The 9,218-nt window shown below is 53.3% G+C and overlaps 1 protein-coding gene across 1 annotated transcript in view; it reads left to right on the top strand.

The window, feature by feature from the left end:
• The first annotated feature begins 2,395 nt into the window (after positions 1–2,395).
• Positions 2,396–9,218, top strand: part of LOC103270996 (chymosin) — a 12,275-nt gene continuing 5,452 nt past the window's right edge. The window contains exons 1-4 of the mRNA XM_008068475.1: positions 2,396–2,457; positions 5,135–5,285; positions 6,221–6,338; positions 7,462–7,580. Of these exons, the coding sequence (XP_008066666.1) occupies positions 2,396–2,457; positions 5,135–5,285; positions 6,221–6,338; positions 7,462–7,580 (450 nt within the window). The remainder of the gene's footprint in view (positions 2,458–5,134; positions 5,286–6,220; positions 6,339–7,461; positions 7,581–9,218) is intronic.

The raw sequence follows: 9,218 nt of genomic DNA, 5'->3' as shown, positions 1-9,218 counted from the left end.
TGCTGTTAGAATGATCCTAATCTTGAGAACAAACACAGAGCAACCCATGTTAAGGGATCTTTGATTCTAGGCTTAGAGGGTCACCTTCTAGAGGGAGAGTTGGCTGAGTCTGTCATCCAGGGTCATCATCTGGGAGAGTTTGCTGTTGGGTCAGGCTGGGCCACTGGTGACATGAAGCCGAGTGGTCTAGCACCCCTTCTGCCCTCCTCACCCCTCCTTCTGGATGTTGCTGTGCCAGAGGGTCCTAGCCCTAGATGCTATAGACAGGGTCCCTGCACACGGGCATGACCCGCTCGAGGAATGCCCAGAGGTTGGGGGGAGTGAGCTAGAGACACTTCTACCACAGACTTGACACTGTAAACTGATGAGATTGCCACAGCACGCTGGGCCCTGTAGTGTGCAGTGTGTTAGACCAGGGGTCTTCGGACAGTTTCAAGCTCTGTCTTCTTGACAGGCAAGCCCTGCAACCTCTCTGTGTCTCCATCTCCTCATCTCCGGGATATCATAGAGACGTCACCTGGTAATTCTGGCTACTTCCCGAGGGTGGTGGCAAGGCCATGCATTCGTGCATCTGCTTAACCAAGCATTCTTTGAGCATCTACTATGAACTATGCTTAGTGCTGGCGTGTGGGAAGAAATCCTACTCAGAGATAGGGCTATTGGTGCAGGGCATGCAGGCCCAGGCCTGGCAGGGCAGTGTCCTCAGGGAAGAACTCAGGAAGTGAGCTGTACCATTTGGTGTTGATTTTGCTCTCTGCTTCCTTGGCTTTTGGGGAGGGAGGGTGCCAGGAAGCTGGATGTGCTTGTGACCACTGCCCAGGGCATGAGGAGCAGAAGTGTCCTGGCCTTCTGGGAATCTGCTGTCAGATTTGTGAAGGAACGGATCTGGCCGTCTTCTACCTTTTCTTAAGAAACACTCACTCCTCCTGTTGACTGGTCTCCTGGGCGCCCCCTTGAAGTCCTTACAAGTCAAATGTGTGCCACTTGGGAGTCTAATCTTTGGTGTCACCAGTGTTTCTGGGGTTACCACACAGTCGCCTCCTTGGCTGTCCCCCTCTTCCACCCCCACGGTGCCTCCCTGTGCACGTGGACATCTGTCACGGCAGGTGTCAGGTGCTGGCCCCGTGTTCCCTGGCACACCGGTGGTTCTGAGTCCCTTGCCTTCTCATTTTGCCCACCTGATTCTGATGTAATCCTGATTTTGCAGCGTGCAACTTCCCCTCATCCTTGGGACATGATCTCCATCAGGTTCATGGCCACAGTCTTTGTTTTCCTTCTTATCCCGAATCTCTCTACCGGTCTGAAGATATCTGTTCTCTCTGGCCTGAACTCCAGGGTCCTCTACTCAGCACTCTGCCATGTGTGTGCTTCTTTTTTTTCTCTCCCGTGTGTGTATGTATGATGCATGTATGTATGTAGAGACAGAGTCTCACTATGTTGTCCAGGCTGGTCTTGAACTTCTGGCCTCAAGCGATGCTCCCTCTTCAGTCTCCCAAAGCACTGGAATGACAGGCTGCCTGTGTACTTCTGATAGCCTCTCCCTACACCCTTGAGGGGACTCAGATGCTGAGAGCTGGCCTGACCCGTTCCCTACTCTGTCACAGCCATATGTCCCTCCTTTTCCTGTGCATGGGGTCCTTGTCTACCTTCCTGGTAGTGCCCTGTCCTGGTCTTCCAATTGCTAATGTGACCTGGCATTTGGCCTTCACCCTCCTAACATGGAACAAGGGCACACACCCTTAGGGGTGCATGAGCCTGGGACCTGTCTTCTCTCTTAGATCATGCTTTGAACATGGGGCACACCTGCTCTGTGCCCTAAATCGCAAGCCCCACTCACGGTGGTTGGGGGCAGATGGCACAAGCACTCTCGGCTACAGATGCCACTTTGGAAGAAGACCGAGTCTCTCCCTGGAAAACTGGGCTGAGGGAGTGAGGGAGGCGGGATTCTGGGATTGGGCAAGCTGCCAGTTTCCAGTGGAGTTGAACTGGAGCAGAGAGGAAGGTAGGGCAGGTGTGGGCACTGAGGGGAACAAGCCTCTTACAGAGCATAAAGAGGAGCATGAAACAGCTTTCTGGCAGCAGTCCCGCCTCCCCCCCCACCCGCCCTGTTTGGAAGGAGAGGGGAGATCAGGTCAGAGAGGAGGCCTATGTTGACATTTCCCAACCCAAAGATCAGCCAATGTGCTCTTCAACTTTGAAGTCCCTGGAGTGGTGGCATTTGTGGCCCTTATCGGCATGGGTCTTAGGTATCCAGGTGCTGTCTCACTTTGTGGAGTGCCCTGAAGTCAGAGGGTATCTCTGAAGTCTGGGCTTCCAGCCCGAGGGCAGCTGGCTCCCTCTATAAAAACCATGGTTATGGGTGCTGGTGGGAGCAGTGGCCGGCCCAGGGTCCAGGATGAGGTGTCTTGTGTTGCTCCTTGTCGCCCTTGCTCTGTCCCACAGCAGTGGGTTCATCAGGTGAGTGTCAGATCTCGGGGTGGGTGGGGTCATCCCCTGCATTCTCTCTGGGAGAGTCTACCCGTGGTCTTCCAGCCATCGTTCCCCCAGGGGTTATTGGGAGGAAATGCTGCAGGCCCCCAGGATCATGGCTCCCCGTCAATCTCTCCTTTGCACCTTGGGACCATTTTTTCTAAGGGTGCCACCACACTTCCAGAACAGGAAGTCAGATGGGCAGCCTGGGAGACTAGGGTGGGGCTTCTGAAGTCAAACTGACTGGGATTTGATCCCCAACTCCATAAGGAACTTAACTCTCTGTGTCCCAGTTTCCTCATCTGTTGTAATTAAGACAACAGTGATGTCACTCTTGCAGGGATGTTTTGGCGAATGCACGAGTTAATATTTGTAAAACTTTCCAAACGGTGCCTGACATACTGCAAAAGCGATATGTGCATTTGTAGAACAAAATTAAGTTTTCTGTTGTATCAAGTCCTGGGTGGGTGGAGGTCCCAGGACCTCTAAAAACAATAACTGATATTTATTGAGGTCTCAGACACTTAACTAAGCCTTTACTTAGGCTATCATGAATCCTCATGGATTACATAGATGTTATTATTTACATTTTACAGATGAGGAGACTGTTGTTTAGGGAGGTCCCCTAGGGAGGGTCCTGGAGCTGCCCAAGACTACATGGCTGGTAAGAGTGGAGCCAGGACTCGGCCCCAGGTGGACTTACACTCTTGCCACGACACCATACCCCTGGCAGGTGCTCAGGTTTGAACCCTGTCAAGCCCTGGGCACGAGAAAGCCAGAATTCCTCCCTGGGGAAGCAGGATCCCTGAAGAGTGGTCAGGGTGCCTTCAACCAATCAGGGCTCTTTGTAGTGCTTCTGAAAAGAAAGTTCCTCCAGGTCCCAGGCATGTTGGTGGCCCCAGCACAGGGATCTCAGGCAGAACTAGAGCTGAGGACTCCGCGGTGGTGGGGTCCTCCACGTAGGGCCTCCCTCCTGGCTCAGCTTGAGGTGGGGAATCACCTTCTGTATGCTGCTGGCTTCCCTCTCTGAGGAGAGGCTCCCTGAGGCCTTCTGCTGGGATAGGTCAGCTCAGCAGAGCCTCAGCCACTTCTGATGGGAGTTGCCAGGCATCCAGCAATCAGATCCGGCAATCAGGAAACATTTTTGGGACCTGGATGTGGGGACACAGGAAAGGGTGGCTAGGGGTTGGTCTCTGGAAGTCAGTTCAGCCTCCTTCCTCTTGAGCTTTTAAGACAAAAGCTGAGAAGCATCTTTTCTAAGGGAGTGAACCCTTCCTTCATAAGCCAGGTCCTGGCTGAAGTCATGTATGAGGGCTAGGGGTGAAGGGCACTGGAGGAGAGACCATCATTCACATACACAGCTGTTTCACACGGCCACTTGGGATGCTAACAACTCTCTCTCTCTGTGAGTTTTAATGCTGCTGCCGCTTCATTACTCCTAATGCACTTTAATGTTTGTTGTCTCCTGTTTTTTTTTTTTTTGAGTTGGAGTCTCACCCAGTCGCCCAGACTGGAGTGCAGTGGCTGCTCCCGGCCACCGCAGCCTTGACCTGCTGGGCTCTGGTGATCCTTCCACCTCCGCCTTCCAAGTAGCTGGAACTACAGGCACGCGCTACCACGTCCGGCTGATTTTTTGATTTATTGTAGAGATGAAGTCTCACTTGCCCAGGCGGGTCTCGAACCCGCGGGCTCAGGCAATTCACTCACCTTGGCCTCCCAAAGGCGTGGGATTACAGGCTGAGCCACCGAGCCCAGCTGTATCCTGTTCTTTAAGCCAACCCCACAGAGGAGGATAGAGAGATTTTTAGAGGTGAAAGAGACCACGGGACTCACTAAGCTCTACTCCAGTCTACAGGAGAGGAAAGAACCAGAGAGGTTAAGCCACCTGGTTGGTCAAAGGCAGGGTCAGGAGCATGGCTGGAAAGAAGGAGTTAACCTATATTTGCAGAGGAGGTGACTGAAACCAGAGGAATTTCAGGGCCTCCCGGGTGAAGCTCAGAGGGTTTTGGGGAAACTCTGAGGTTGCCACAGAAAAGGCAGAGCCAGGTCTAGAACCAGCATCTACTGTATCCCTCTTGATCTCTTCCCTGTTGACCTGTCTGCATCATCTAAGACCTGCACTTGTGGCCAGATGTGGCGGCTCACACCTGTAATCCCAGCACTTTGGGAAGCTGAGGCAGGAGAATTGCTTGAGCCCAGGAATTGGAGACCAGGCAACATAGCGTGACCCCATCTCTACAAAAATTTTAAAAATTAGGCGAATGTGGTGGCATGCACCTGTAGTTACCCAGGAGGCTGAGGTGGAAGGTTCACCTGAGCCCAGGAGGCTGAGGCTGCAGTGAGTCCAGCCAGGGTGACAGAGTGAGACCCCAATCAAAAACGAAATGAAATGAAATAAAATAAAAGTAGAGAAAGGATTAGAAGAGATCAGAGTGCATTGAATTTAATACAAATAGACATTGTTTTTGGAACTGATGTAAAATATGTTTCTTACTTTGGATTATGATAAGAAGAAGGCATGCAAGCCATTAGCCAGGGGACCATGGGATAGTGACCAGAGGCTAGGCTGGGGACCTGTGTGTAGGGACCCGCAGGGTGTTTCTTGGAGGATGGATGGCCTGTGGAGATGTCCACCCTCAACATGAGCTCTTCCCTGTCTCCTCAGTGTCCCTCTGCAGAAAGCAAAGTCGCTGAGGAAGACCCTGAAGGAGCATGGGCTCCTGGAGGACTTCCTGAGCAAGTACCAGCATGAGATTGGCCGGAAGTACTCCAACTTTGGGAAGGTGGCCAGCGAGCCCCTGACCAACTACTTAGACGTGAGTGGCTCTGCCGGTCTTTCTACTCATGCAGTCTTGGGTGCCTCAGCTCCTGCCTCCCCGCAGCTTCCCTCTTTCAGGGATCTTGGAGCTCGTGGGGTGGAGGTGGTCTCCCTGCCCTCTAAGCTCCATAACGGGCCAGGCCAGCAGCCCTGGCAAAGGCAGTGTTCCCGTCCGCCAGCTCCCAATGCCACTCAGCAGTGGGAGAATCCGAGCTCTGGTCCTTTTTTCACACTGCAGCTCTTGGGGTGCATGGTCTGCTCCCAGAGCCAACTTCACAATTCCTTTCCCTGCCCAGGGGCAACCTTGTCTTAGTCTGGCTCAGCAGGGGTGGGCCTTTTCGCAGCCGCCCGGGACGTGTCCACTGACTTCCTCTTCCTTCCACCCGGGACCCAGGCAGGAACAGCCCTTGTGCCCTCTTCCTTTCTGCAGCTGGTCTCTCATCTGTCACTCCTGACAGTAAACAACCCGTGCTTTTCCTCTGCTGCGCTCTCACTTCTCAATCTAGGTCATCTTTGCCTCCCGCCCCCAGCCTTGGCGCTGACACTAGGGAGAGCCGGCAGGGAGGCGGGTGTGGCAGGACCTGCTTGGGTGGGGACTTGGCCCTATGCCCAGCAGACACCCTCCTCTCTGTCCATATTCTTCCTACCCTGCCCTGGGTGGTCCACCTCCCTCCCAGGCAGGATTTGCGTTTTGGTCCCAGGTTGGCTTCTGAGGATTCCAGCTGTGGTTGTAGGGCTTGGGGGAGGGTCAGGCCACGTGAGGCTGGGGGTGGGAGCCCAGGTAGGGGTGGGTGAGGCCTCCCCCCAGTTTCCTCCCCCTCGACCTGCTGGGTCTCTGGACAGAGGACCTAAAACGACTCACACCCCACGCCCAGCCCCTACCCTCCCTCCCTAATGACTCCCTGCCTCTGACCCAGTGCTGTCTGTCCCTAGTGTCAGTACTTTGGGAAGATTTCCATCGGGACCCCACCCCAGGAATTCACTGTGGTGTTTGACACGGGCTCCTCTGACCTCTGGGTACCCTCTGTTGACTGCAACAGCGATGCCTGCCGTGAGTTACTGCCCTTCCTCCCTTGTCCCCGTGGTCAGACACCACCAGTGGCCAGGGTGTGGGGGAGAAACGTGAGGGGTGGGACAGCTGGCTTTGACCTTCCCCGTCCCCTGGTTGAGACCCATTTCCTCCCTCAGTCTCCCAACTGGCCTCAGATAGGGAAAACTTGAAAGTCACAGGTCTAAGCTAAAAAGCAGTCTTAGGGTTTTTTTTTGTTTTTGTTTTTGTCTTTATTGGGAGCCAATGCAAGCTGCTCACCCTCCTGAGTCCTCAGTTTTCCTTTCTATAAAATGGGGCTATACATGCCAGTGGGTGCTGGGAGAATACAGTGAGAGAATCTGTGACAAATGATGAATAAACACACGTTAATATGACATACTAACATATGTTAATCATACTAACATATGTCAATCGGATTAACATATGCTAATCATTTATTTCTCCACCAGTCCTGGGAAATTGGTGCTCCCTTTGTCCTCATTTTACAGAGGAAACCAGGATTCAGAGAGGAAAGGGACTTGGCTCAGATTATTCGGCTGATAAAAGGAAAATGTCCATGGAAGCCAGGTGCGGTGGCTCACACCTGTAATCTCAGCACGTTGGGAGGCAGAGAGGAGAGGATTGCCTGAGCCCATGGGTTTGAGACCAGCCTGGGCGGCTTGGCAAGATGTCGTCTCTACAATCAATCAAAAAATTAGCTGAGTGTGGTGGTGCACACCTGTGGTTCCAGCTGCTTAGAAGGCTGAGGCAGAGCAGGTCGAGGCTGCGGTGGCCATGAGTGTGTCACTGCACTCCAGCCTAGGCAACAGAATGAGACTCGACTCAAAAAAAAAAAAAAAAAAAGTCCATGGAAACCACAGGCATGTTTTTTTCCTTTCTCTTTTGTGTGGAAGCTACACAGGTAGCACTGGGAGCCAGACAGGTGGATTGAACAGCAGTGAGTCATTTTCTTAATAAGCTGTGGGTCCAAGTTTGCAGAGAGTGGGCAGTTTATTTTCTAGAGAGAGAATGGCCAGCATTTCAAACCATATTCTTACAAGGGCTGATGAGGATCTCAGCTCTGGCTGGCACCGTGAGTGGTGAGAAAATTCTAAGGCCCCCTAACTCTGGGTCTGTGTTTCAGAAAACCATCACCGCTTTGACCCATCCAAATCCTCCACCTTCCAGAACATGGACAAGTCTCTGTCCATCCAGTATGGCACGGGCAGCATGGAGGGCTTTCTGGGCTACGACACTGTCACCGTAAGTGGGACTGTGGGGGCTGCCCCTGCTGCTTTCCCACCTGGACACCCTGCCTGTGGTGGGCTGTGCTGGGGCGGAGGAGCCTGCAGGTCCTACCTATCTGGGTCAGCCCACCTCAGCAGTCTCATGCAGAAGCAGGAGAGGTGTGGGGTGGGCATGTCGGGAAGCCCTTGCCTGGTTGGGTGCTGGCTCCGCAGGGACCCTACTCTCTGCATGTGCGGGCCAGAGCCGGCTGGGGGCCAATGGGAGCATCCAGTAGGGAGGCCATGCCAGCTCCCTATCTCAAGCAGGAAGGCTTTGGGGAAGGGAAGAAGGATGAAGAAGCCCAGTGGGCCTAGACTGGGGCCTGGCTCAAGTGACAGGAGGGGAATCGGGGTTGAGAAGAGGAGCAGGGCTGTCACCAGAGCCATGGGGGAAAAGGTGGCTCTGAGCACAGGCTGTGGGCAGCTGAGCTCTGCTCAATCCAGGGTCTCCCCAGATCCAGGGGCACCCTGAGGAGAACCCCAGGGGAAGGGGTACTAAACTGCAAGGGGAAAGGGGACCTACCACTTGTACCGGGAATACTTTGATACCGGGGATACTTTGGTCTGGGGGTACTTTGGTCTGGGCTACGACACTGGGGTCAAGGGTGGATATGGCGGACTTCTCTCTACTGAGCTGTGTTCCCTTGGGCAAGCCTCAATCTCTTCATCTATAAAATGGACATAATGCTACTTACCTCAGAGGGTTGTGGTGAAGATTAAGCACGTTATTTGTTTGTTAGTTGCTTGTCTTTTCCTTCCCTGTGCCCCATCTGTGCATAAATCCTGTCATTCTTCTTTACAACCCACCAAGGATCTGACCACTCTACACACCTCCCCTGGCGCCATCTCGGTTCTGCCTCCACCGCGCCTCACCTGGATAACTGTAACAGCCTCCCAGGGTTCCCCTGGCCCTGCCCTTGTCCCTTCACAGTTGGACACAACAGCCAGAGGGATCCTTCTAGAATTCAAGTCCTATCATATCCTGCCTTTGCACAAAATCTTGCCATGGCTCCTTATCTCACCCAGAGTAAATAAAGAGACCTTACCCTGGCCCGCAAGGCCCCACTTGACTGGGCCCTGCTGTCCTCTACCCTCCTGTCCCCCTCTCTGCTTCATTCGCTGTTCCTTCCACCTCACACACACCCTGCTAGGACTAAACACTCCTTGTACCGCTCTTGGCCTATGGTCATATCCCCCAGGTCTTCAGTGGCTCCTCCTTCTCTTTGTGTCTGCTCAATGTCACTCTATCAATCAGGCCTTTTCTCACCACCGCAAAATAACGCACTGCCTTATCCTGATTTATTTTCTTCACACTGCTGTTGCCACCTGACATGTTCTACATTACTTATTTTCTTTCTTTCTCTCTTTTTTTTTTGAGTTGGAGTCTCACTCTGTCGCCCAGACTGGAGTGCAGTGGCCGCTCCCGGCCACTGCAACCTCGACCTCCTGGGCTCCAGTGATCCTTCCTCCTCAGCCTTCCAAGTAGCTGGAACTACAGGCACGTGCTACTGTGCCCGGCTAATTTCAGTTGATTTATTGTAGAGATGAGGTCTCACCAAGTTGCTCAGGTGGGTCTCGAAACCGCGGGCTCAGGCAATCCACTCACCTCAGCCTC

Source organism: Carlito syrichta, unplaced genomic scaffold (assembly GCF_000164805.1).
Source record: "Carlito syrichta isolate Samal-C Ts95f unplaced genomic scaffold, Tarsius_syrichta-2.0.1 Scaffold311032, whole genome shotgun sequence".
NCBI classification, from domain to species: domain Eukaryota; kingdom Metazoa; phylum Chordata; class Mammalia; order Primates; family Tarsiidae; genus Carlito; species Carlito syrichta.
The sequence above is the reverse complement of the archived record's forward strand: the minus strand, read 5'-3'. Positions and strand labels throughout refer to the sequence as shown.